This window comes from Carcharodon carcharias, chromosome 14 (genome assembly GCF_017639515.1).
Source record: "Carcharodon carcharias isolate sCarCar2 chromosome 14, sCarCar2.pri, whole genome shotgun sequence".
NCBI lineage: Eukaryota > Metazoa > Chordata > Chondrichthyes > Lamniformes > Lamnidae > Carcharodon > Carcharodon carcharias.
The window spans coordinates 10,336,218-10,364,032 of NC_054480.1; the positions used below are offsets into that span (position 1 = coordinate 10,336,218).

At 46.3% G+C, this 27,815-nt stretch overlaps 1 protein-coding gene across 1 annotated transcript in view; it reads right to left on the bottom strand.

Annotated features, from left to right (window-relative positions):
* Positions 1-3,529: 3,529 nt before the first annotated feature.
* The window catches only part of LOC121287014 (zinc finger protein 341-like), a 173,541-nt gene continuing 149,255 nt past the window's right edge, over positions 3,530-27,815 (bottom strand). Inside the window, exons 8-14 of the mRNA XM_041204433.1 lie at positions 23,492-23,679; positions 18,191-18,399; positions 17,365-17,461; positions 14,555-14,687; positions 9,834-9,945; positions 6,509-6,579; positions 3,530-4,265 (exon numbers count right to left, since the gene is read on the bottom strand). Of these exons, the coding sequence (XP_041060367.1) occupies positions 3,760-4,265; positions 6,509-6,579; positions 9,834-9,945; positions 14,555-14,687; positions 17,365-17,461; positions 18,191-18,399; positions 23,492-23,679 (1,316 nt within the window). The 3' untranslated portion in view covers positions 3,530-3,759. The remainder of the gene's footprint in view (positions 4,266-6,508; positions 6,580-9,833; positions 9,946-14,554; positions 14,688-17,364; positions 17,462-18,190; positions 18,400-23,491; positions 23,680-27,815) is intronic.

Sequence of the window (27,815 nt, forward strand, 5' to 3'; positions counted from 1 at the left end):
AGCACAATGATGGTGGAGCAAGATAAAGACTTGCATTTCTATTGTGTCTTTCCCCACCGCATTACATCCCAACCTAAAAGGACAAGGGCCGTCGGCACATGGGAACACCACCACCACCGTGTGCAAGTTCCCCTCCAAACCCACAGACCATCCTGACTTGGAAACACAGCACCGTTCCTTCCCTGTCCCTGGGTCAAAATCCTGGAGCTCTCTTCCTAACAGCACTGTGGGTGTACCTACACCACACGGACTGCAGCGGTTCATAAAGGTGACACACCACCACCTGCACAAGGGGATTTAAGGTTGGTCAATAAATGCTGGCCTTGCCAGCAACACCCATATCCCATGAACGAATAAACAAAGAAACCCTCCTTCAGCCCTACAAGTGCCTTGTGATGTTTCACTATGTTAAGTGTTATGAAAATGGAAACGCTGTGAAATCCCAGGTTTCTAAACCTATAGTAATCCAACTCTCCTAATCGAAAATACAACCATATACTTAGCCAAATTATTCCAAACTACAGCTGCCCTTTGAATAAGAAAGTTCTTTAAAAAGTAATTAAGTATATTTGTAACAGTTATCCACTTTAACAGGATATTGCATGAAAAATAGGTCTGCATTAAGATTGCCTCCAGTAGATGTGATCCCATCCTCACAGAATATAAACTCTATTGTTCTTACCATGACTGCTTCATCATCCAGCCAAGCAGGAAGGCAAAGAAATAAAAACAAAAAACTGCGGATGCTGGAAATCCAAAACAAAAACAGAATTACCTGGAAAAACTCAGCAGGTCTGGCAGCATCGGCGGAGAAGAAAAGAGTTGATGTTTCGTGTCCTCGTGACCCTTCAACAGAACTCAAGAAGGCAAAGAACCTCATTTACACCTCATCTGAAGAACAGCACCTCTGACCGTGTGGCATTCCCCTCAGTACTGTACTGGTGCATCATTTTAAGATTGCAGTCTTGTAGCAGTGGTATTGGACTTGTGCCCACTATTATAACCCAGTAGCAAGGTGGCTACCAGCTCAGTCAAGCATTAAAGAGTAGGACATAAAATTAAGAAGCCTTTTAGCAAGATGAGAGATTCGTGCAGAAAAAATGCCATGCCTGCCATATAATAACTGCCACTGCACTCCTAGGTTATTGTATGTGGATGCAATTCAATAGAAAGATTTCAACCACCCCTTAAAAAGTGCTTCCTGACTTCAATCCTGAATGGTCTAAGTTTTAAATTCAAGGCTGTGCGCACTTATTCTGGATTCCCCTCAGAGTAAGTAATTTCTCCATGCTTACTGTGCCTAAGCATAGAAAGGTTATAGTACAGGGAGGTCCCGTAGCCCATTGTGTTTGTGCCGGCCGAGAAACAAGCCACCCAGCCTAATCCCACTTTCCAGCATTTGGCCGATAGCCTGCAGGTCACAGTACTTGGGGAGCATACCCGGACACCTTTTAAATTAGTTGAGGGTTTCTGCTTCAATGACCTTTACAGGCAGTGAGTTCCAGACCCCAACCACCCTCTGGGTGAAAATCTTTTTCTTCACCTTCCTTCTAATCCTTCTACCAATCACTTTAAAGCTATGCCCCCAGTCACTGACCATTGTGCTAAGGTAACTGGGCCCTCCTCATCCACCATATCCCAATACTCCTCACAATTTTGTACATCTCAATCAAATCTCCCCTCAGCCTCCTCTGTTCCAAGGAAAACAACCCCAGCCTATTCAATCTTTCCTCATAGTTACAATTTTCTAGTCCTGGAAACACCCTCGTAAACCTCCTCTGTACCCTGTCGAATGCAATTACATCCTTTCTGTAATGAGGTGACCAGAACTGCACACAGTATTCAAGTTGTGCCTATCTAATGTTTTATATAGTTCCTGCTCTTATATTCTATACCTTGACTAAACAAAGGAAAGGATTCCATATGTCTTCTAAAAAACGTCGACCTGTTCTGCTACCTTCAGGGATTTGTGATCATTCACTCCTTTTATCATTTTCAACACTTTAGTTAATTACTCCTGTAGTACAAATTGTGATAGTTTAAAATTTGGCATTCTTGCATTTGTCCTAATGGGTGCAAGTGAAAAAGCTTTGTCAACATCTTTCTTCTCAGCGATATTTAAGTTAAATTACCTTTGAACTTTCCAAACTCAAGGGAATACAAACATAATTCATGAAATTTTCTCTCATAACTTAGCCTTTTAAACACAGGTATCATTGTGGTGAATCTGTACTACACCCCTCTCCAAGCTCAATACATTCTTCCTGATGTATGGTGTCCAAATCAGAATGCAGTGCTCCAGATGAAATCTGATGACAGTTCTGTAAAACTGAAGCATAATTTCTTCTCCTTTGTATCCCAACCACCAAGGGCAACTTTCCAATAGACTCTTTTTTTTGTGCTTGTCCACTCACCCCTCATTCAAAAGCATGTCAGATTCTCTCTCCACTCAGTTCTACATGACATTTCTCTCCCAGCTCCTTTACTGCCTTTGACTTATCACATTGCAGAGCCATCCTCCAGTTATTAGATGAACAAAATGTTCTTCCAAATACTGGGGTGTGCCACCTCCATATCCATCCCTTGCCCTAGCTGCTGTCTCAGGCTGAACTTAGTTCGTCATTTTGCCGTTGAGCTTATCAGTAACAGTGCCTACTTCCCACCTCCATATCTCTTGTACCTGCCCTTCCCTAATTGTTTCTGCTGCAGAAACCCTCATCTATGCTCCTGCTTCCTGCAGGGACTCAGCTATTCTAATGTATTTCTGGCCAGCCTTCCATTTTCCAGCCCCTGTAAACTTGAACTCATCCAAAACTCTGTACCTGTATCTGCCCACTGACTCGCACCAAACTTTCGCACAACTGCACCAGCTTCTAGGCCACTCTCAAATTAAGAAGTTTCACAATTGCGCTCAAATCCCTCTTAGGCCTTGCCCTCTCCCATATCAGCCACGCCTCAGTCAAGACAAACACTTTTGTCAAGAGTTTAGAGGTTTGGCTTCAGTCCCATTCCAGAGACTTGAGCGCAAAAATCTAAGCTGAGGTGCCAGCGCAGTACTGAGGGAGTGCTGCACTGTCAGGGGTCTGTCTTTCCAATGAGAAGTTAAACCAAAGCCCCAGCAACCCACTCAGGTGGATGTAAAGGACCCCAGAGCACCATTTCAAAGAGCAGGGGTGTTCTCCCTAGCGTCTGGGACAATATTTATCCCTCAATTCAACATCACAAAATCAAACACGTCATTATCACACTGCTGTTTGTGGGAGCTTGCTGTGATCAGGAAAGTGACTACACTTCAAAAAGTACTTCACCGGCTACAAAGTGCTTTGGGACATCCTGAGGTAGTGGGAGGTGCTATAGAAATGCAAGCCTTTCCTTCTTTCTGGGATCCAAGGTGGATGACTTCACGCTTTGTCACGTTGAACTGTCAGAGTTTAGCCCACACACTGAAACCCTTTGTAACTTCCTGTTCCCATCAGCCCGAAACAAATGACTTGAGAGAAGGAGGTTTTTTTTTTACTTTTATTGGAAAAGTGTCTTTTTATTTGCGATTGGAAGGCCATTGCACACGGCGATTTAGTCCCGCTGTAATAAAACCAGCTTTGTGTAACTCTATGCAAAGGATGCCTGGATGAAAAGATAACAAGATACCTTTTTACCAGTTTCTCTCAGTCAAAGTCTATCATCGATAGTTTTTTATATATATATATATATATATTTTTTATATAAAAAAAAAGTCTTTGCTGTAGTGATAAAGTCTCTTTAATCCGAGGCTTGGATGTAAACCGGAACTGTGACCATGGTGACGCCTTGGCTGGTTGGCAGCTCTGTCAAGCCGGCGCTAGCAGGCGCCGAGACAGCCAGCCAGGTCTGACTCGTGTTGCCGGTGGCGCTCGCGTCCTCCGATTCAGACAGGACGATGACGGGCTCCTCCTCGCGCCCCTCAGCCCTCGGCGGCGCCGGCTGCTGCTGCACCTCGGCCTCTTGCCTCAATGCCCCGGGAGCCGTGCGGCTCCCCACCGTGGCTCTCTTGGGTTTGTACGGCCCCCTGCGGGCCCCACAGCGCCGCTTCCTTGCCTGCCGCTCCTCCCCTCGCCCGGCGAAGAGCCCGCACCGGTGCTGCTTGAGGTACTTCTCACGCGTGAAGCCTTTCCCACAGGGCCCACAGCGGATGGTGTAGGTGTCCGTGTGCGAGTGCTGGTGTTCCATCATGTGAGCTCGCCGGCTAAAGCTCTTGCTGCAATACTGGCACTTGTACGGCTTGATTCCTACAGCGCCCCCCCCCCGCAAAAAAAAAATAAATAATTAAAAAGCCCCATCAGGAAACGCTCATCAATACAAGAAAGCAATCCCAAAATGAAACCCGGCCCCATACGCTGCTGAAAAAGCATTAAAAATGGCAACACACATTGTACAAGGCAAGTGGCAATTTGATTGAAGATTTTTTCCTCTGGATTTTGGAAGGAATTGACGGGTTACACACAGAGAAAAACTTTTTCCGTTGCTGGGGGAGTTTCGGACAAAGGGACATGACCTTAAAAAGCCAGAGTGTGACCACTCAGGAGAGAAGTTAGGAAACATTGCTTCACACAAAGGGTGGTAGAAATGTGGAACGCTCTCCCACACACTGCCGTCGACGCCATCTCAAATAAAACCCTCAATTCTAAGGTCAAGGGATTTCTTTTTTTTCCCCTCTCCAGATAAGGATATAAGAAAAGGATTTGGAGGCAAGGTTGCTGGACGGAATTAAGACGGATCAGCCACAATCTCACTGAATAGCACTACAGGCTGGAGGTAATGATGGGCCTCCTCCTGTGCCTATACATTGAGTCTGCACTACAGAAAAAGACCATTCAGCCCTATGCTCTGCACGGGCCTTCTCTCCACCCCCCCCCCCACCCTCCCCCCCACCCCACGTTTATTTAGCTTCTGCTAATTGCATCCGTTATTCAACTTAACCACTACTTCGAGCTCCATATGCTAACCACTCTCCTTGGTTTCTCCTGAATTTCCATACACGCTAGCACAGACCCAGCTGGGCTGTCAATGCTATGACTAACTCCTAACCATGTCAGGGGATTTGCAAAAGAAGCAGGAGAGGAGAGAATGAGAAGAATTCTTCCTTTCACACTAGACCACAAGTCCTGATGATCTGGAATGTGCTGCCTGAAAGGCTGGTGGAAGTAGATTCCACAGTAACTTTCAAAGCACATCAGATAGATACATGAAGAGGTAACATTTGCAGGGTTGCAGGGGAAAGAGGAGGGGAGGAAAATAATTGGATAGTACTTTCAAAGGGCTGGCACGGGCATGATGGGCAGAATGGCTTCCTTATGTATTGCATAATAAGAGTATAAGAACAGGAAAAGTCCATTAAGCTCAATCCCTTCCCTCTTGATTGATCCCAACACCACCGACCTGACATCTCACCAAATCAATGCACCCAACTGCGCACCTCTTCTGCCCCTCCCCACCTTCAGTTAGTACTATATGCTAGTGTTGGCAATTCACGCTGGAACTTTCTGCAGTTACCCGCTGATGTCTCAAACAAGTGCCTATTCTTTATATTTTGGATCTCAGACAGCAAGTGCTGGCAGGCAATTTGACCAAAGAGGGTATTCACAGTCATACCCCAATATTGTCCTTGTTCAAACCGCCAGACAAACATTGTATCCAGTTGAGGATAGCAATCTACAGCAGGAATCATGGCCGATTATTCCATTTCCCTCAACCCGACCCGCAAGGGTCGACTATACCCCTGGCTCTGCAGGCTGGGAAAGTCAGAAGGGGCAAATAAACACCTAAACTCTGGTCCGACAGCATGAATCTGCAGCAAAGGGGTAGGGACTGCAGGAGATAAAGGGCGGGAGGATTGGTGGGGGGAGGTGAAGGGAGTGCGGAAATTAACTGTTTTGATCAAAATTCTTCGTCGTGTTAATTTGAAGCACTTTTGAACAAGGTCACACATTCACTCATCTCCGTCACTCAATTCCTTCTTGAATCGAGACAGGGAGATTTGTTTTAATTCATTCACGGGATGTGGGTTTCGCTGGCTGGGCCCAGCATTTATTGCCCAACCATAATGGCCCTTGAGAAGGTGGTTGGTGAGCTGCCTTCTTGAACCGCTGCAGTCCCTGTGGTGTGGGTACACCCGCAGTGCTGAAGGAACATGTGACACTGACATGCTCACAAAGACAAAAATAAATTTGTAGGCAAGGGAGTGGATGAGACCAGAGGGTTTTTCCTGTCTATCATAGTTTGCACCTTCTATCTGTGCTGAGCCAATTGTCCATTTTAAACCTAAGGTTTATAGGCTTCCGTTATTCAAAGGTATTAAGGAAAATGGGGCAAAGGCTGGTATGTGGAGTTAAACCGGAGATGAGCCATGATCGCAATGAATGGTGCAACAGGCTGAAGGGGATGAATGGCCTCCTCCTGTTCCTGAAAAGCTGGTGACACAACTGAATACCTTGCTATTGGGAAACATGAATAATGCTTTCCCCTCACCTACCTGAGTGGGCAATTATATGAGCCTTCAGCTTGTCAGGTCTATTGAATTCTTTTGTGCAACCCGAGTGTACCCTGTGAATGATACAAAGCAGAGAGAATAACCCAATCATTCATTCATACATCACAGTGCCACAGTTCTGTCGAAGGGTCATGAGGACTCGAAACGTCAACTCTTTTCTTCTCCGCCGATGCTGCCAGACCTGCTGAGTTTTTCCAGGTAATTCTGTTTTTGTTTTAGAAACTGCTATTGGCCAAGACTAACTAATCATTGGGATGGAACAGCTCTTGGCCAATACTGACCAATCACTTGGGATGGAACAACTATTGGTCAATACTGACCAACCACTTGGGATGGAACAGCTATTGGTCCACACTGACCAACCACTTGGGATGGAACAGCTATTGGTCCACACTGACCAATCACTTGGGATGGAACAGCTATTGGTCCACACTGACCAATCACTTGGGATGGAACAGCTATTGGTCCACACTGACCAATCATTTGGGATGGAACAGCTATTGGTCCATACTGACCAATCACTTGGGATGGAACAGCTATTGGTCAACACTGACCAATCACTTGGGATGGAACAGCTATTGGTCAATACTGACCAATGGATGCTTCATATGATTCACGTGCAGTCAATTTAATTATTTATTCTTTAATTCTTCAGAAGGTATTCCTCTCTTTTCAGGCAGCTATTTTCTTCAGACTGGTCCTCTTCTGAAACAAGCACCTCCTTCAATCTGGGAGGGATCGACTGATCTATTGTTGAGTGACCACCATTCCCAAACCAGCCGCTCAGGAGGTACAGCCAACACTGGGCCAAGTGAAGTCCCCTACATTCCCACAACTAGAATCAGAAACTGAAAAGTGAGTGGGTAGTGGGAGGGGTGTTGTGCGTTCGGGGGAGGTGAAAACACAAGGGATGGGGCACATCAAACTGACGTCACACCATGTAGGTGGTTATTATCAGTGATGGTCAATCTAATGCTCCTCAGCAAAGCCACAAGGCTATCCTAGGGCAGGTGATGGTGTAGTGGTATTGGCGCTGGACTAGTAATCAGGGTAATGGTCTGCGGACCAGTGTTCAAATCCTGCCACAGCAGATAGTGGAATGAATTCAATAAAAATCTGGAATTAGAAGTCTTAATGATGACCATGAAACCATTGTCAATTGTTGTAAAAACCCATCTGGTTCACTAATGCCTTTTAGGGAAGGAAATCTGCTGCCCTTACATGTGACTCCAGGCCCACAGCAACGTGGTTGGCTCTTAAATGCCCTCTGAAAAAGGACAATTAAGGATGGGTAATAAATGTTGGCCTAGTCAGCAATGGCTCACATTCCTTGAACGATTTAAAAAAAAAGTCTGGAAGACTATATTTAGGTGCTAAAACACCCTCTGGTCCCATCCAGGTTTTCCTTTACAATTGTGATCCCTTATGTATCATAATATCTACACTCTCCACCCCAGCTAAAACCTGGTGGTCTCCTGGGTGTGGTAGAAAACCTGATAAAAATCGGAGTCAATTCCAGGAATAAACATCTGGGAAATTCATCTCCGAGTCCCTTTAGGTATCAAAACTAATCCGGGAGATCACTTTGATCCTGTTTGATGTTGTCCAGTACCTAATTCAAGAACAGGGTGATCTTCACTCCAGCCAGAAACAGGTCCAACTCTCTTCTGAATCAATTCAGCAAATCGGTATTCACTGCGTTAAGCCGGCAGCCTGTTCCACAGGTCCATTATTCTCCAGGAAAAGACCCACCTCCTGACAGCGAACATAGTTCTAGCTTTTACAGAGCTTGAAAATGTCACCCCCCTGGCCTCCCTTATTTAGTTGAAAAGCCTAATGGCCCAGTTTATTGGGGGACAGTGGGAAGAAGACCCAACTCCCAATGTGTCGTCTGGCATTCAGAAGTTGGGACAGATTCCTAAGGGATAATCCAGGCGAGGGGGAAGAGAAGGGGTCGAGACGCAAACAGAATGGCCTTTGGAGGTTACTCCCTTGGCACTGTTTCCCTGAGGCTGGGGTATAGGACCCCGAGGCACATGCAGTCTCCGGGCTCCCAGGTCCAAACATGGCCCCAGCCAATGAGAAAAAGGGACCGTTGCTGCTTCAACAGGCAGTGCCGATAGATGGGCTGCTCAAAGAATCTCATTCTTGGGAGGTACAATTCACAGACAGGGCTGACATTTACTGTCCATCTCCAATTATTGGAACACTAATACACACAAAGTACTGTTTAAGTTTGGAACACTCTTCTACAACGTAGTTGTCGGCAAGAGAGTGGATGAGACCAGAGGGTTTTTCCTGTCTATCATAGTTTGCACCTCCTATCTGTGCTGGGCCAATTGTTCATTTGAAAGCTAAGATTTATAGGCTTCCGTTATTTAAAGGTATTAAGGAAGATGGGGCAAAGGCTGGTATGTGGAGTTAATCCGGAGATGAGCCATGATTGCAATGAATGGTGCAACAGGCTGAAGGGGATGAATGGCCTCCTCCTGTTCCTGAAAAGCTGGTGACACAACTGAATATCTTGCTAGGCTACTTCAAAAATAGTTAATGATGTTGGTTTGGGACAGGGGTCACATGTAGGCCAGACTGGGGAAGTCCAGTTGGATTTTTACGACAATGAAGCAGCTTTGCAATCACTTTTACTGATGCTGGTATTTTACTTATAGATTTATTAAATTGAATTCAAGTTCTCAACTTCCCGTAATGGGATTTGAAATTCTCTCTCTGGGTTATTGGGTCTCAAACTAATTTGTAACTGGCTCGTAACATGGCTCACTTATGCTTGCCAGAAGTGATGTATATTCATATGCATGTTCTCAGCAAACAAATGGAATATGTTCAAGCTTTGCACCTCTTTTGAATTACCCGGGAGCTAGGGGACCCTATAGTTCCCTGTTATTTTCCCCATGGCAACGCCTCAGACAATCAGAGTCGATTTGCCAACCAATCAGCACCCTTCCCTTTTCCCCAGTACTATAAATCATTGTGATTGTTTGAAATTTGGCATTCTTGTATTTGTCCTGATGAGTGCAAGATGAAAAGCTTTGGCAACATGTCTCCCTTTTCAACAATAATCAAAATCATTCTTACTAAACATTACCGTTCTGATACTTTCATCCTCAGAAGCACCAGATTGTTCATTGCCAAGAGAGAGAGAATAATCCTTTCACCCACCTCGCCTAACTACAGTGAGAAAATGTTTCTCTGTCAGCTGACAGGACTAGCCACTTTCAATGAGCTGGCACAGGCACGCTGGGTCGAATGGCCTCCTGCGCTTGCAGATCCGCAATGAAGGGAAACCTACCTGAAAGGGCACTTGAATTTCTTGACGGGGTCATGGGTTAGCATGTGCCTCTTCACTTTATCTTTGCGATTAAATGCTGCTGAACACAACGTGCACTTAAATGGCTTTTCACCTGTTCAAAAACAACAAAAAAAGGAATAAAATGAAGCAGTCTCTGAAGGATAAGTCACTGAGGTTGCGCTCCACTTGGCTGGCTGACTGCAGCTCTAACAACACTGAAGAAGCAACCCATCCACTACCTTCAATGTTCACCCCCTCCACCACTGACGCACAGTAGCAGCAATGTGTATCATCTGCAGCAACTCACCAAGACTCCATCCACAGCACCTTCCAAACTCATGACCGCTACCACCTAGAAGGACAAAGGCTGCAGAGACGTGGTAACAGCACCACCTGCAAGTCCCCCTCCACTATCCTGACTTGGAAATATATCGCCGTTCCTTCACTGTCGCTGGAACTCTCTCCCTAACAGCACTGTGGGTGTAGCTACACCACATGGACTGCAGCGATTCAGGAAGGCAGCTCACCATCACCACCTTCTCAAGGGCAATTAGGGATGGGCAGTAAATAAATCCTAGCCAACAACGCCCATGTTTGCAGATGAGTAAACTTAAAAAAGAAACACAGACCAGGGTTGAACTTTGAACTTCTGTTGTGAAAACCTCAGCTCACTGCTGAGTAAACCACCAAGACAGTTTCATTGGATTATATTTCTGGATGAACAATACCCGGTGATATCAAAATGATTTAACAGCTCTTAATAAGCCTAATAAATATTGTGCTGTGAAATATAAATAAAATTTCAGCACCGTTGGGAGTTATAAATATTCATTTATATAATTTACATAATAAATAGCTCTGCTATTGCTCATCTCTAGGGTCCTGTATTTACAATAAGCAGATTCCCATCCCAAAGGTATTGTAATTGTTGTTTTTAAACAAAAATAGATTGTGTTAGTCACATCTACAGCCGTCAATTTACTTCAGCTGTCTCATGGTTTCAGGATGAACAGCGAGAAACAGTCAGGCTGCGATTTTGTTGCAAGTGTGTTAAAGCTTCACAATATTCCAAAGCATCCCACACAAAGTCACCACTGTAACGTAGGGATTGAGGCAGCCAATTTAAGCCCAGCAAAGTCCCAAAAACAACAATGTGATAAAGTAGCCGGTCAGGACACCTAGGAGAATTCCCCTGCTCGTCTTCAAAATAAAGCCAGGGAATCTTTTACCATCACAAGGGAGCAGGCAGGTCTCGCTTTAATAGTTACCCTGAAGTTGGCACCGCGGTCGATGTTGCACGTGGGGGGGGGTGGGGGGGTTTGCCAACACTGCTGTGTGTGTGCGCTAAGGGTTAAAGGTTACTCAATGCATCTTGCCTAACATTACAAACCCAGATCTGGTATCAGTCAATAATTGGACAGGGTCATAAGGGCTTTTTGTGGATGAACCTGTGTGTCCTATTAGACGAAGAAGAAGGAAGGCTTCTGCTGCATTTGGTGCCATAAAGTGCTCCCGGCGGAAGCACAGGACTGTTGTGATGCAGAATAAAACTGCTCTTCAACTGCGCTGATAATGACTTTTAACCACCAACCCCCCCACCCACCTTTACCCCGGAAAGGCCACATCCAGCTGTACCAAGTGCAATATTTACATTTCTCACATTACCGCCCTTTCTACCCCAGGCCAGTTTGCAAAGACGCCGCCAGTCCTCACAGCATCACCAGGTTCGACTGACCAAGCACATTCCACACTGGATCCCCAGGGGGACTTCATTCCATTGGCCCTTAACCTCAAATCCAAGGACATCCTCCCCATTACCATTGGACAGTAAGTAAAAACCTACCATCACCCAGTCTGTATTCAAACGGTCACCATCATTAATCAACCTCCTTCCTCTGGTTCACTATGACTGGTTCTAAGTTAGCACCAGACACGCGATGCTGGCAGACTTTATGGATATCTAGAATGGATGATCAATCTGTACGCAGAGAGGAGAGGTACGTTCAGATTTCCAGTTCTATCCTTCCAGTCCTTTAAAGAACATTCCCTCTTCGACACCATGTTCTGCCTACATTGAAGGTGCATGTCACAACAACAACAACAACAACAACAACTTGTATTTATGTAGCGCGTTTAATATAATTAAACATCCATGGCACTTCACAAAATTTGCCTTGCTTGGTTAAAGAGGTCGGTTTGAAGGTGGAAAGCAGGATAGCGAGGCGGAGCGCTTTGCAGAAGGAATTCCGGAGGTTAGCATTTCGGTAGCTGAAGGCACAGTCAGTCACCAAAGATGGAGTGACTGATGTCGAGGATGGTCAAGAGGCCAGAATTAGAAGAGAACAGAGATCTCCAAGTCACAGTTAAGACCCGATGAAGTCTCTGTTCCCAAATTCTTTGAAAACAGTCTATTTCTATAAATGGCTGAGGTTACTTATTTCAAAATTACCGCTGTCAAACAAGACTTCCTGCCTTAACTGTTCTTAAATTCTTTGAAGAGGCTTTATTAACAGCCTTACGGAAGCCGGACTTACCTTGTGGCCGAGAACAGAGTCAGGATTTCCAAATCCCGGCGGACGTGAGTTTCCAGGCGTGCGTGGACCAGGAGCAGGCTGCAGTTCAACATTAAGTTCTTTGGGTCTCGCGCACTAGCCCGTGAAGGAAAACGGGGTAAAAACCTGGGTCACGTGGCCAGAAGAGGTCCCAAAAAGGAGACTGGAACAGGAAGAGATCCCAACTAAGTTGAAAAGAGAGGAGCAGAGAAAGAGGCTCTAAACAGGAAAAGGGCTACAGTTTAGCAGACTTTAAATGAAGAGGGCTCGGGAGAAGCCCTGAAGATCCAAGGCGGCAGGAGAAGGTTGGTGACTCCGTGCTGCGGGCCGTCAGGACAAAGATGCCCCTTTACAGCAGTAGCATTCTGCTCGGCGGGGCTAAAGAGCTGAAGTTATGCTTGCAAGTTGGTGCTTGAGCCCAGACTCGGGAATCCAGGGGAACGGAATCTCGAAGGACGAGATTGAAACCCTGCGAGGTGGGCCATCGTTGGTGACGCCCGAGTTGGAGCAACTTGTGAAGAGAATTTCAATTGAGATCATTGAAGGTGAGAGAGACGGAGTATCAATGAGATTGGCTGATTCAGTGTTTACTGATGTTTGGGTGGATTGTTGACAAATCCATGGACTCTGTCTTGGCTGCATCGCCATTTTTTGTGCAGTATGGTGTATTTGACCACAGTTTGCCTGTTACTTCACATGTACCCTATAAACTCTAACACTCAGGTTTCATAAGATAGATATTTTAAATCTTTTTTTCTTTCTGACCTCGTATAGTAAAGTTTATTTTTGTTGTTTAAAGCAGGTAGAATCTTGTGGCTTTCTTCACTGAGTAAATGCCTTGAATCTTAAACTTTGTCTACTTTAAATAAAACATTATTGGGCCCTAATTGGATCTTACTAACAACTTGGGGGGTCTGGTCTAGGATAACAATATTTCCACACCATGGTTCATGGACTCCTCAGTGTATGTTTGTTACACCAACCAATAAAGTTACTCCTTAATCACTCTGGCATCATTACTGTAACATATTCCATTGCACATGCAGCTCTCGTATATATCACTCTAACATTAAAATCAAAAGACAAGCCAGTGCTTTCCCCCCACGACACTCAGAAGCTATCCTTGTTATCTTGGAAAGTTTGTTGCTTCAAGATACAAAGAAACTTGAATATTAACCCTGAGGTCTCCAGAAATAACAAAGGAAACAACTACTTGCATTAACACAGGTTTCAACTTGGGCAAAAACTTCCCAAGGTGCTTCAGATGAGGATAAGCAAACAAAATTTGACACTGAGCCACATAAGGAGATATTAGAACATGAGCTCGGCCAAAAGGAGCAGGTTTTAAGAAGTGTCTTAAAGGAAGAGAGAGAGGGAGGTGAAGAGGCAGAGATGTTTACGGAGGGAATTCCAGAGCTTAGGACCTATGCAGCTGAACTCATGGTCATCAATAGTGAGGCAAAGAAAACTGAGGTTACACAATAGGCTAGAATTAGATGGGTGCAGATATGTTGCAGGGTTGTGGGGTTGGAGGAGGTTCCAGAGATAGGGAGGGGTGAAGCCATGGAATGATTTGAAAACACAGATGAGAATTTTCAAAATGGAGTTGTTGCTGGACCGGAACCAATGTAAACCAGCGAGTACAGGGGTGAGGGGTGAACAAGGACTTGGTGCGATTTAGGATATGGGCAACAGAGTTTTGGATGAGCTCAAGCATATGTAGGGTGGAAAGGTTCGAAGCTGAACAGGAGAACATTGGGATAGTCAAGACCAGAGTCTAGAAAGGCGTAGGTGGGGGATTCAGCAGCAGATGAGTTGATGTGGGACGGAGATAGGAGATGTAACAAAAGTGGAAGTAGGTGAGTGAAGACTCAGGGCCAAAGAACAGCCCAATGCCCAAGACTGCATGACATACAGCCAACCAATCAGCACTCCCTTCTCATATAGTATAAATTGTTGTTCCCTTCACATTTGGTATCCTTGCAAATGATCCCGATGAGTGTAAAATGAAAGTCTTCGGCAAAAAAAGTCCCTTTTTTTCAGCAATACTTAAGCTCTGTAACTGAAGTCCATTCAACCAATCAGTGCAAAGTTTTAAAACGACGCAGCAAACTTTAAATTAAATTGCCAGAACAGAAGGTGCCAGAACAGAAGGTGCCATGCACTTACCAGAATGAATGAGGAGGTGCAGTTTGAGATAGTGTTCAGTTTTGAATGACTTTTTACATATCTGACACTTGAATACGCCCCCTCCACCATGCACAGGGAGATGTCTCCGCAGATACCTCTCACTTGGGAAGACCTGTGAACACACAGCATGTCTGAGAAGGATTGATGAAGGAACGGCATCTACTAAGCTAAAGGCAAAATCCTGCGGATGCTGGAAATCCAAAACAAAAACAGAAAATGCTGGAAAAACTCAGCAGGTCTGACAGCATCTGTGGAGGGAAAGACAGAGCTAACATTTCCAGTCCATATGACTCTTCTTCCGAACTAGAGGGAAGTAAAAATGTGGTGAAATATATACTGTTTAAGGGGGGGTGGACCAGGTGAAGCTGGATAGAAGGCCAGTGGTCGGTGGAGGCAAAGGAGAGATTGCGGAAGGTGTCATAAACAAAAGGTCAAAGGGTGTTAACGGTGGTGATACTGGCTAAAGGAGGTGCTAATGGTGACATTAAGAGTGGAAAGCAGAATGTGATAACATCCAGACCAGGGTGAGCGCTCTGGAAAGAACAACATCAACGAGTGACAGATGGCCCTAGTGGGGGGTGGGGTAGGGGGAGGGGATGGTGGTGGGAAAAAAATTGAAAATAGGCTAAAAGCTGGGGATAAAACAATGAATAAAAATGGAAATAAATTTAAATAATAATAAAAATAAGTGGGGAAAAAATTAAAATGAATATTGAAAAAAGAGGGGTGGGATCAAAAAGGGGTGAGGATGGAGGAGAGAGACTTCATGGTCTGAAGTTGTTGAATTCAATATTCAGTCTGGAAGGCTGTAAAGTGCCTAGTCGGAAGATGAGGTGTTGTCCCTCCAGTTTGCGTTGAGCTTCACTGGAACAATGCAGCAGGCCAAGGACGGACATGTGGGCATGAGAACAGGCTGGTGCAGGACTAAACCCCTGTCTCTGATCTTCATTCAACGCAAACATGGTCTTTATTACTGACTTACTCAGTGAGTGTGATGTGGGGAGGTGGGGGGGAATGAGTCCAGAACAAGGGGCATAATCTTCAAATTAAAGCTGTGCCATTCCAGGGCAATATCAAGAAGAGATTTTTCACGCAAACAGCAGTGGAATTCTAGAATTCTCTCCACCAAAAAGCGGTTGAGGTAAGGAATCAAGTGAAATCTTCAAAACTGAGGTTGACAGAGCTTTGTTGAGAAAGGGGATTAAGGGTTAAGTAACCATAGTATGTAAATGAAGTTATGATATAGATCAGCCACATCTAATCGAAGAGCCGGCTCAAGGGGTTAAACGATCTCCTCGTGTTCCGACTGTCCATGTCCAAGAGCCCGCAGGGCTCCCGACTAAACCAGAGACGACATTGCAATGGTAATCGCCCCAAACTATGAAAGTCACAGGGCTCTGCGTCAGAAGCTGGTTTTCCAGGACTCTCAGGGATATACAGACAATATGATTATACAGCACCTGTCATAGCCCCAGAATATCCCCAAACCACTTTTTAATCAATTCAGTACTCTGAAGAGTAGTCACTGTTGCAGTGTATGAAATGCATATGGACATTCTGAATTTCAGAGATCAGGGAATGTTTATGGAGGGGGTCAGCAGCAAAGTGGTAATGTTATTGGACCAATACTCCAAAGGTCTGGGTTAATTCTCCAGAGAGATGAGTTTAAATCTCATCAACGAAGACCTTGACAGGGCAGGCACCCACATTGTTCCCCTGGATGGGGAATCTAGAACTAGAATTTAATACCGGGACGAGGAGAAATTCCTTCACTCAGAGTTGTGAATCTTTGGAATTCTCTGCCCCAGAGGATTGTGGATGCTCCAATGTTAAGTATACTTAAGGCTGGGATAGACAGATTTTTGGTCTCTTGAAATCAAGGAGGTATGGGGGTGGGAGAGGGTGAGGAGGGAGAATGGGCATGAAAATGAAGTGGAGGCTGGAGATCAGCCATGGTTGTATTGAATGGAGGAGAAGGCTCGAGAAGCTGTATGAGCTCCCCCTGCTCCTATTTCTTATGTTCTTACCATGGAAGCTGGGGGAATTTTAATTCAGTTAAGCAATACAACTGGAACAAAGAAGCCAGTCTCATTAATAATGAATTTTTAAAAAGGACTATAAACTTAAGGAATAGAGTCCACAGTGAGATGGGATTAGGGACCAATAGTCTTTCATTTTCTTCAATCCACGTTCTGACCAATGTTACAAATTTCAGCAGAAGCGACAGTGTTCTGCACATCAGGCTTACATCCAGGCAAAGCAATACAGGACACAGGAGCTGGACCACACTGCCCGCTGCTATGGTGGGTGCTGCACGTCTTAGAGAGGCAGGTGGACTGAGGTAGACATTACATCTTATAGATGACAGGTTCTTGACAGCACCTGATCCACATGATTCCCGGACTGTTCCCCACCGCTTGAAGGGATTGGGGGGGTAGATTTTCCGGAATAGTTTATTCCTTATCGGCTCCGAATTTTCTTTTTCCTTTCCCAGGAGATTACATGCAGCAGGGCGGTTTGAGGGGTAAGTGAGGGATGAGACGTCTAGTCAGAACACTCCAGTCATTCTGGTGGAGCATAGGATTGATGCTGCTCTCTCCCAGCCCACAGTCATCTGAGTCTTTGGAATTGAAAGTGTGCAAAATGACAAACAGTTTTCCCTCAGCAGCTGTTTCAGGGAATGTCTCGCTGGCTGGAGGCGAGTTGAATGAAATCCCTTCGCTTTGGCTCCACATGCCCTATCAGGGCCAGTTGTTTGATGATGTTTGACACAGAATACCTGTACTCACCTTCTGACAGTGTGGACAGGGGTAGTTGTGAGATGCTGTCTGGAGGTGATGCTCAAGGGCTTCGGGAGTGGAATATTTACTCAAACACCTCGAACATCTGTAAACCAAATAAATAAGAGGAGGAATTAGGCTTTCAGATGCCTGAAGAGCAGCAACAAGGTTCTCCAGGTTGTCCTGGCTAATATTTATCCATCACTAAAATGGATTATCTCTGGTCGTTATAATGGTCACTATCTCATTGCTGTTTGGCGATATCTTGCGGTTTGCCAATTGGCTGTTGCATTTCCTACATTAAATACATGCCAGTATTTCATCATTATGTCTCGAGCGCCTGATTCAGATGCAAGTTTTTCTTTTTAACTTGAACAGTGACAATCAGTTACACAGCTGCTCCCTGCACCGACTCCACTCTTGTGTTCCCAGGTTGTTTTTTTTTTTGCAAATCCAGCATTAAGACTGACGATGCAGGACACAGAAGTGAAGTGAATCAGCCGTGGTGAGGAGACAAGGTTACAAGGTTTCCAACTTTGTGGACAGTAAAGGGAGGTGGGGGAATGCGACGGGTTGGGGAGGTGGGGATTGGGGGGGTGGGGGGTGTGCAGGTGGGGTGGGGAAGTCAGAGGATGATGAACAATTTCAGTTCTAAGTCCTGAAAAGAGTGGGCAATGGTGAGACAAACCTCAGCTGTAACACAGTGAGGACTGCAGGGAGGGTTTACAGGATAGAACCCGGGAGCCTGAAAATGAGCTGTGTTGCTTTGGGGGAACATGCAGTTGGGGGAAGCCGGGACATGGGATCTAACGACTGGAAGGTGCAGCTGGCTCACCTGTAAAACGTAGGGCACTTCTTAGGCGCCTGTTGGGGGTAGAGGTTGTGAGAATACTGGTGCACCCCCAACTCGTACAGAGATGGGAAGATCTTACTGCAGAGATGGCAGCGATAAGTTATCTCATCGTCGTGGTTCTTGATGTGTTCAACAAACTCCTCGAGCTTCACAAATGTCTGTGTGCAATTCTTCACCACACACTTGTACACCTGACAAGGGAGAACATATCATAACAGCATAAGAAATAGAAGCAGGAGTAAGCATTTGGCCTCTTGAGTTTACTCTGCCAATCAACAAGATTATGGCTAATTTTCTATGTCAATTCCATCTTCCTGCACTATCCCCATATCCTTTAATTCCCCCTGTGCCCAAAAACCTATCAATCTCCGTCTTGAATATACTCAACAACTGAACATCCACAGATCTCTGGGGTAGAGAATTCCAAAGATTCCCAACCCTCTAAGTGAAGAAATTTTAATTCATCTCAGTTTTAAATGGCCAACCCCTTCTTCTGAGGCTGAGAGTCAGTGATCTAGATTCTCCAGTCAGGTGCACCCAGGGGGTCTCTTCCGAAAGATGGCACCTCTGACAGTGCGCACTCCCTCAGTACTGCAGTGGGAGCGTCCGTCTGGATTATGGGCTCAAACCTCTTAGCTCTATTGCAAAGCAAAATTTGTTCCTTGCATTGGAAAGCCTAATTCCTCTTATTACTTATTTTATTTACAGGTGTTCGAGTAAATATTCCACTCCCAAAGTCTTCAAACATTTTTTCAACATTTACTCCTTTAGAATTTTATATTTTTCAATGAGATCATCTCTCATTTCTCTGAACTCTGGGGAATACAGGCCTTATCTCCTCAACCGCTCCTCACTGGACAATCCTTCCATCACAGGAAACAGATGAACGTTCCCTCGAGGGCAAATATGTCCTTCCTTAAGTAAGGAGACCAAAACTGCACACAGTCCTGCATGTTTGGTCTTTTTAAAATTATTCATTCATGGGATGTAAGCGTCACTGGCTAAGTCAGCACTTATTGCGCATCCACAGTTGTCCTCAAGAAGGTGGTGATGAGCTGCCTTCTTGACCCGCTGCAGTCCATGTGGTGTAGGTGCACCCACAGTGCTGTTAGGGAGGGTTTTCCAGGATCTTGACCCAGTGACAGTGAAGGAACGGTGATATATTTCCAAGTCAGGATGGTGAGTGACTTGGAGGGGAACTTCCAGGTGGTGGTGTTCCCAGGTATCTGCTGTCCTTGTCCTCCTAGAGGGTGGCGGTCACGGCTTTGGAAGGTGGTGTCTAAGGAGGCTTGGTGAGTTCCTGCAGTGCATCTTGTAGATGGTACACACTGCTGCTACTGTGCATCGGTGGTGGAGGGAGTGAATGTTTGTGGATGTGATGCCAATCAAGCGGGCTGCTTTGTCCTGGGTGGTGTCAAGCTTCTTAGGTATTGTTGGAGCTGCACCATCCAGGCAAGTGGGGAGTATTCCATTACACTCCTGACTTGTGTCTTGTAGATGGTGGACATGCTTTGGGGAGTCAGGAGGCGAGTTACTCGCTGCAGAATTCCAAGCCTCTGACCTGCTCTTGTAGCCACAGTATTTATATGGCTAGTCCAGTTCAGTTTCTAATGCCTTGTTAAATTCACTCCAGCACTGAAAGAAGTTCAGCTGGGGTTCAAATTATCTGAGCCAGGAGTTGTGGAGTAGGGGGATTTAGGGACGAGGGTACAGAAATCATTAAAAGCTGGCTGGCAGACACAAAAACAAATTAAAAAGGCGAATGGAATTTTGGCCTTTTTTGCCATGGAGCTGGAATTCAAAGAGGCAATGTTTATATTTACAATCCACAGAGCTCTGGTTAGAATTCCCTTGGAGTAACTGAGTTCAGTTCCCAATCATGCCTCAGGAGGGATACACCAGCTGGGAAAGCCTGTACTCTCTTTTGAGAAGATAATGCACTGGGGAGTATTTTGAAAGATGGTTAATTAGTTTCCTGATTGTGACATCATTACATTCCAAGAAATGCCCATGTGACCTGGGGTTGTCATGTGGTGAATGGAATCTCCTGTTCATTCAAAAAGGAAATAGGGGGAGTACAGGGCCAACATATTCCAGTGAAGATAAAGGGTGGCACCAACAAATCCAGGGAACCCCGGATGTCGAGGGATATACAGGATTGGATAAAGAGAAAAAGGGAGGCTTATGGCAGATACCGAGGGTTCTAAACAGCGGAAGCCCTAGAGGAGTATAGAACACGTAGGAGGGAACTTAAAAAGGAAATTAGGAGAGCAAAAAGGGGCATGAAAAAACATTGGCAGGTAAAATAAAGGAAAATCCAAAGTTATTTTACAAGTACATTAAGATTAAGAGGATAACTAGGGAAAGAGTAGGGCCCATTAAGGACCATAGTGGTAATTTGTGTGTGGAGCCAGAAGACATAGGTAGGGTTCTAAATGAATACTTTGTGTCGGTGTTCACGAGTGAGAGGGATGATGTGGGTATGGAAATCAGGCAGAAGGACTGTGATGTAATTAAAGAAATTAGCAAAGAAAGGGAGGAGGTTCTAAATGCTCTGGCAGGATTAAAAGTAGATAAATCTCCAGGCCTGGATGAAATGTATCCTAGGCTGTTGAGTGAGGCAAGGGTGGAGACAGCAGGAACGCTGGCAATAATTTTCAATACCTCTCTGGCCACAGGAGAGGTGCCAGAGGACTGGAGGACAGCCAATGTGGTACCATTATTCAAGAAGGGAGGAAGGGATAAACCAGGGAACTACAGGCCAGTCAGTCTAACCACAGTGGTGGGGAAACTATTGGAAGCAATTCTGAGGGAAAGAATTAATCTACACTTGGAGAGGCAGGAATTAATCAAGGACAGTCAGCATGGTTTTGTTAAGGGGAGGGCAAGTCTGAACAATTTGATTGAATTTTTCTAAGCGGTGACCAGGTGTGTAGACGAGGGCAATGCATCTGACATAGTCTACTTGGACTTCAGCAAGACTTTTGATAAGATCCCACATGGGAGACTGATACCGAAGGTAAGAGCCCATGGGATCCAAAGCAATTTGGCAAATTGGATCCAGAATTGGCTGAGTGGCAGGAAGCAGAGGGTGATGGTCGAGGGGTGTTTTTGTGACTGGATGCCTGTGTCCAGTGGGGTTCCATAGGGATTGGTGTTGGGTCCCTTGCTGTTTGTGGTATATATAAACGATTTAGACTTGAATGTAGGAGGGTTGATCAGTAAGTTAGCAGATGGCACGAAAATTGGTGGAGTGGTAAATAGTAAGGAGGATAGCCTTAGATTACAGGAGGATATAGACGGGCTGGTCAGTTGGGCTGATCAGTGGCAAATGGACTTTAATGCGGATAAGTGTGAGGTGATGCAGAACAAACAAGGCACGGGAATACACAATGAATGGTAGGACCCTGGGAAGTACCAAGGATCAGAGGGACCTTGGTGTGCATACTTGCCTTTATTAGCTGAGGCATAGAATATAAGAGCAGGGAGGTTATGCTGGAACTGTATTAAACACTGGTTAGGCCACAGCTAGAGTATTGTGTGCAGTTCTGGAATCTGCTTTATAGGAAGGATGTGATTGCATTAGAGAGAGTGCAGAGGAGATTTACCAGGATGTTGCACGGCTGGAGAGTTTAGAGAGGATGTGAGGAAGAATTTTTTCACCCAGAGGGTGGTGGGAATCTGGAACTCACTGCCTGAAAGGGTGGTAGAGGCAGAAACCCTCATAACATTTAAGAAATATTTGTATGTGCACTTGCGATGCCATGGAATACAAGGCTATGGGCCTAGTGCTGGAAAATGGGATTAGAATAGTTAGGTAATTGTTTGACCAGCGCAGACTCGATGGGCCGAAGGGCCTTTTTCTGTGCTGTAGACCTCTATGACACTATGAGCTAAGAAGCGAAGGGTAAATAGAAAGCTAATTGCAGTGGGTGGGGTCAGTGTACTTTTTTTTTACAGTTTGGCAGTTCAGAACACTGGGAATTCACGCAAAGAGATGTTGCGGATGGAACAGTTTTCTGTTCGGCATTCTTTGAATCGATTCTGGTGTTGAAGCAGGTCTCTGAGAATAGAGCAGAAACTGTGTTACTATGCGTGTATCACAGTTGGAAAGGACAGAACACTGAAGACAGTGAGAAGCGAGGGATTGTGGATTGGACAATACCTATTGCTGCAAGTAATGTGCCAGAGCTCATCAGACCATTTAAAGGGCTCGGAGAAGGGAGTCTCTGGGGATTGTGTGCCATCAGGACTATCATGGCCCAAGTGAGAGAGGATTTGTAAACATGCACCTTGTCAGTGGTAACCGTGCCAAGGACTTCGGATGGAATACGGCTGCTGGCGACTGCAAACTCAAGAGCCAAAATGATCGGCTGGAAAGTGAGAGATCCTACAATAAAAAGGCCGAGTTGGAAAGACTGAGACTACACGTGATGCCACATTAGTGCGGGATGTAACGCAAGTGCTTGCAACGACGTGAGGCACATACTTGCTGCATTGGCTACTTAAAGCAAAGTTTACCTTTTTATTCGAAATATCCTCACCTGTTAATGAATGTTTGAGTAAATTTGATTTTAGTTGGTTTGTTACAGTAAAAGTTTTAAAAAGTGAGGTGTTGTCCAGCGGTTTTCTTTCAGTTGGCGTGTGGGGATTTATTTCTTTGTAAAAAGTTATCGTTCTCTATTGGGATTATAACAACAGATCCATTAGAATGACACTGGGGGCTAAAAGGGTTAAATTGCAAAGACAAGTAGCATAGACTTTGTCTTGTAATCCCTTGGGTACAGAAGATTAATTAGTGATCTAAATGAGGTGTTTAAAATCAATAAAGGATTTGATAAACCCTATCACCTCTGGGGTGTGGAGTCTGGGACAAGAAAGTATAACCTAAACGGGGGGGGGGGGGGGGTTAGGGTTTTTTAAGAAGAAATCCACACAAAGAGTAGTAGAAATCTTTAACTCTCTCCCTTAAAAAAGCTATTGAGGCTTGGGGGGGGGGGGGGGGGGGGCGGTCAACTGAAAATGTCAAAACTGAGAATAATAGATTAGGGAAGGGTATTAAGGCTTGCTGAACTGAAAGCAGATAAATGGAGTTAAAATACAGAGCAGTCATGATCTAACTAAGTGGTATAACAGGTTCGAGGGGCTGAATGTCCTCACCCCAATTCTATGTTCCATGTGTGATCGTATTGACCCCATCAGGACTACCCAGCCCTCTGTGTGAAGGTTGTTAGTGAATCGGCTTCCACCACACTTTAAGGGGCAACGCACAGGGACAGGTACCTGTTGGTTCTTGTGTTGAATCATGTGTGACTTTAGTTGGAAATAAGTAACGAATTTACAGGGGCAAAACTGACACTGGTATGAACTGTCGATCACCACCATCTTCTTCATCTCTCCGCCGCTGCTGTCACCCGCGTGGTTGGCAGAATTCGGGTGCGGAGGCTGCTCGGAGTTTTCAGATAATTCCGCTTTAAATGTAAAGGAGAGAGAGAGTGGGAGGAGGGAAAAAGAGAGAGAGAGCGGGTGGGAGGAGAGAGAGAGAGCGAGCGGGAGGAGGGAGAGAGAGCGCGAGCGGGAGGAGAGAGAGCGAGCGCGAGCGGGAGGAGAGAGAGCGAGCGCGAGCGGGAGGAGAGAGAGCGAGCGCGAGCGGGAGGAGAGAGAGCGAGCGCGAGCGGGAGGAGAGAGAGCGAGCGCGAGCGGGAGGAGAGAGAGAGAGCGCGAGCGGGAGGAGAGAGAGAGAGCGCGAGCGGGAGGAGAGAGAGAGAGCGCGAGCGGGAGGAGAGAGAGAGCGCGAGCGGGAGGAGAGAGAGAGAGCGCGAGCGGGAGGAGAGAGAGAGAGCGCGAGCGGGAGGAGAGAGAGAGAGCGAGCGGGAGGAGAGAGAGAGAGAGCGAGCGGGAGGAGAGAGAGAGAGAGCGAGCGGGAGGAGAGAGAGAGAGAGAGCGAGCGGGAGGAGAGAGAGAGAGAGAGCGAGCGGGAGGAGAGAGAGAGAGCGAGCGGGAGGAGAGAGAGAGAGCGAGCGGGAGGAGAGAGAGAGAGCGAGCGGGAGGAGAGAGAGAGAGCGAGCGGGAGGAGAGAGAGAGAGCGAGCGGGAGGAGAGAGAGAGAGCGAGCGGGAGGAGAGAGAGAGAGCGAGCGGGAGGAGAGAGAGAGAGCGAGCGGGAGGAGAGAGAGAGAGCGAGCGGGAGGAGAGAGAGAGAGCGAGCGGGAGGAGAGAGAGAGAGCGAGCGGGAGGAGAGAGAGAGAGCGAGCGGGAGGAGAGAGAGAGAGCGAGCGGGAGGAGAGAGAGAGAGCGAGCGGGAGGAGAGAGAGAGAGCGAGCGGGAGGAGAGAGAGCGAGCGGGAGGAGAGAGAGAGAGCGAGCGGGAGGAGAGAGAGAGAGAGCGAGCGGGAGGAGAGAGAGAGAGCGAGCGGGAGGAGAGAGAGAGAGCGAGCGGGAGGAGAGAGAGAGAGCGAGCGGGAGGAGAGAGAGAGAGCGAGCGGGAGGAGAGAGAGAGAGCGAGCGGGAGGAGAGAGAGAGAGCGAGCGGGAGGAGAGAGAGAGAGAGCGAGCGGGAGGAGAGAGAGAGAGCGAGCGGGAGGAGAGAGAGCGCGAGCGGGAGGAGAGAGAGCGAGCGAGCGGGAGGAGAGAGAGAGAGCGAGCGGGAGGAGAGAGAGAGAGCGAGCGGGAGGAGAGAGAGAGAGCAAGCGGGAGGAGAGAGAGAGAGCGAGCGGGAGGAGAGAAAGAGAGCGAGCGGGAGGAGAGAAAGAGAGCGAGCGGGAGGAAAGAGCGAGCGGGAGGAGAGAGAGAGAGCGAGTGGGAGCAGAGAGAGAGTGGGAGGACAGAGACAGAGAGAGAGAGTGGGAGGAGAGAGAGGGGAAGTGGGAGGAGAGAGAGAGAGAAAGAGAGGGAGGAGAGAGGGAGAGAGCGAGCGGGAGGAGAGAGAGAGAGCGAGCGGGAGGAGAGAGAGCGAGTGGGAGCAGAGAGAGAGTGGGAGGACAGAGACAGAGAGAGAGAGTGGGAGGAGAGAGAGGTGGGAGTGGGAAGAGAGAGAGGGGGGAGTGGGAGGAGAGAGAGAGAAAGAGAGGGAGGAGAGAGGGAGTAGGAGGAGAGAGAGGGTAGGAGGAGAGAGAAAGAGAGTAGGAAGAGAGAGAGTTGGAGAGAGAACAAGAGATAACAAGGACCTGTTAAAGACATGTGGCAATGGTCTCATTCACCATCCTCCCAATTCACCCTCAACCCCGTCAGCCCATATCCCATTGATCTGATGCAGTTGGAATCTCAAAATACTGTTCACACTCCCCACTCTCACTTTCCCAAGTTTGCCATCCTGTAGGTTTTCCAGTTCTGTACCCATTGTACAGCTGACAAGTAGCACAGATGTAGGCGATTCAGCCCCTCAGGGCTGTCCCATCATTTAACAGCTGTTCTTTATCCTAACTTCATCCATCCGCTTTGGCTCCATATCCCTGAACCAACAAAACGCTAAGCATCTCAGATTTAAAGTGACTCCATGAACTCCGACACGATGCTTTTTGAGAGAGAGAGTTTCACATTTCTTCCAACCCTTTGCATGAAGAAGCTTTTCCTAATTTCTCTCCTGGACGGATTAGCTCTGGTTTTAAGGTTATATTATTTTGTCCTGCACTGTAAATAGGAACTGGAACGAGAATGCTCATAAAACCCACTTCATGTCAAACCCCCACCCACAGATATAGAGACAACTTCCAGCCACACTCCGCTGAAGCGGGAAGTGAATGGATATTGTCCAACCCAGTGTGTCACCCAGTCATTCACATTCAGAAAGTAATTAGAAATCCAGGCTAAAATAGCTCCCATCACATCCTCAAGGATGTTTTGCTTTGTAAGGTTCCATACAAATACAAATTATTGCAATGTTTTAAAACCAATTAAGTCAATGTTATAATGTAGGAAACACGGCAGCTAATCTGCACACAGCAAGCTCCCACAAGTAATAAGATAACACCAGATAGCCTGTTGGTTGAAGGATAAGTATTGGCCAGGACACCAGGGAGAACTCCCCTGTTCTGTCTTCAAAATAGAGCTATGGGATCTGGTATGGTCACCGGAGATGGCAGACAGGGTCTCAGTTTAACATCTCATCCAAAAGACAGCAGCTCTGGCGGCGTAGACTCCCTCAGTCCTGCACTCGGAGTGTCAGCTTGGATTCTGTGCCATTCTTTTTAGGAGTATGGGCACCACAGCACAGAACTGATTCAACACCAGTTGGCAAACTGCATTCGAAGCACAGGAGGGCTGGTGCAAGAAAAGGAAATAAGTATCACTAGATCCTGTAAGAAGTGCTGGTCGGAGCTGAGGCAGGTTTTTTGGGCTGAGTATGGCAGCTTTATTACACAGAATTTACACAACAGTAACAGGCTTTTCGGCCTACATGATCCAAGCTGGTGTTTCACCTCAATGTTAGCTTTCTTCCACCCGTCTTCATCTTATCCTATCGGCATATCCTTCTATTCCTTTCTCCCTCATACGCTTGTTTAACTTTCCCTTCAATGTATCTATATAATTTGCCTCAGCCACTCGCTGTGGTAGCGAATTCCACATTATCACCACTCTCTGGGTAAAGAGGTTTCTCCTGAATTCCCCACAATTTCTGCCTCTCTTATTTTTACAGCCCCCTAATTTAGGATTCTCTCACAATTAAAAACAGATTCTCCAAGTCTCCGCTGGCAAAAATCCTTTATAACCGCAAACATATAATAAGAAAGAGGAGTAGACCATAGGGCTCCTTGATCTATATTTCCTGCACTTTTCCAGCCGCTCCCTATAATGCCCCAAAATCTCTCTCTCGGCCTCAAGTATACTCAACGACTAAGCATCCACAACTCTCTAAGAATTTCAAAGATTCACAACCCTCTCAAGTGAAAATCCTCATCCCAGCCTTCAATGGGCAACCCCCTTATTCTGAAACTGTGGCCCCCATGTTCTACATTCACCAGCCAGAGGTGGGGAGGGGGGAAGAAACCCCTACATCTACCCTGTCAAACCCCTTCGGAATCTTGTAAAGGAATTAGCCATTGTCCACAAGGAACAACGGGCATCTCTCCCCATTGCAGAGACACGATTGGTTCTTCGCTTGAGGGGCAACACTCCACATCAAGCCTGGGGCAAGGCAAGGAGACAGGCGAGGCCTCCAAGAGCTACCACAGAAGGCATAGGGGTTGAGTTTGCTCCATTGTCATTCTGCATCACACTCTTGCCAACAGACTTAATGAGCCTCTAAGAATCTTGCATTCTTTATACTTTCATGGGAAGTGGGTGTCGCTGGCATTTGCTGCCCATACCTAATTGCCCTTGAACTGAGTGGCTTGCTAGGCCATTTCAGAGGGCAGTTACTGTGGTTCTGTATTCACATGTAGGCCAGACCAGGTAAGGACAGCAGATTTCCTTCCCTAAGGGACATTAGTGAACCAGATGGGTTTTTATGACAATCGATGGTACCTTCGTGGTCACCATTAGGACTAGTTTTTAATTCCAAATTTTATTAATTGAATTTAAATTCCCCCAGCTGCCGTGGTGGGATTTGAACCAATGTCCCCTGGGCATTAGCCTGGGTCTCTGGGTTACTGATCCAGTGATATTACCACTAC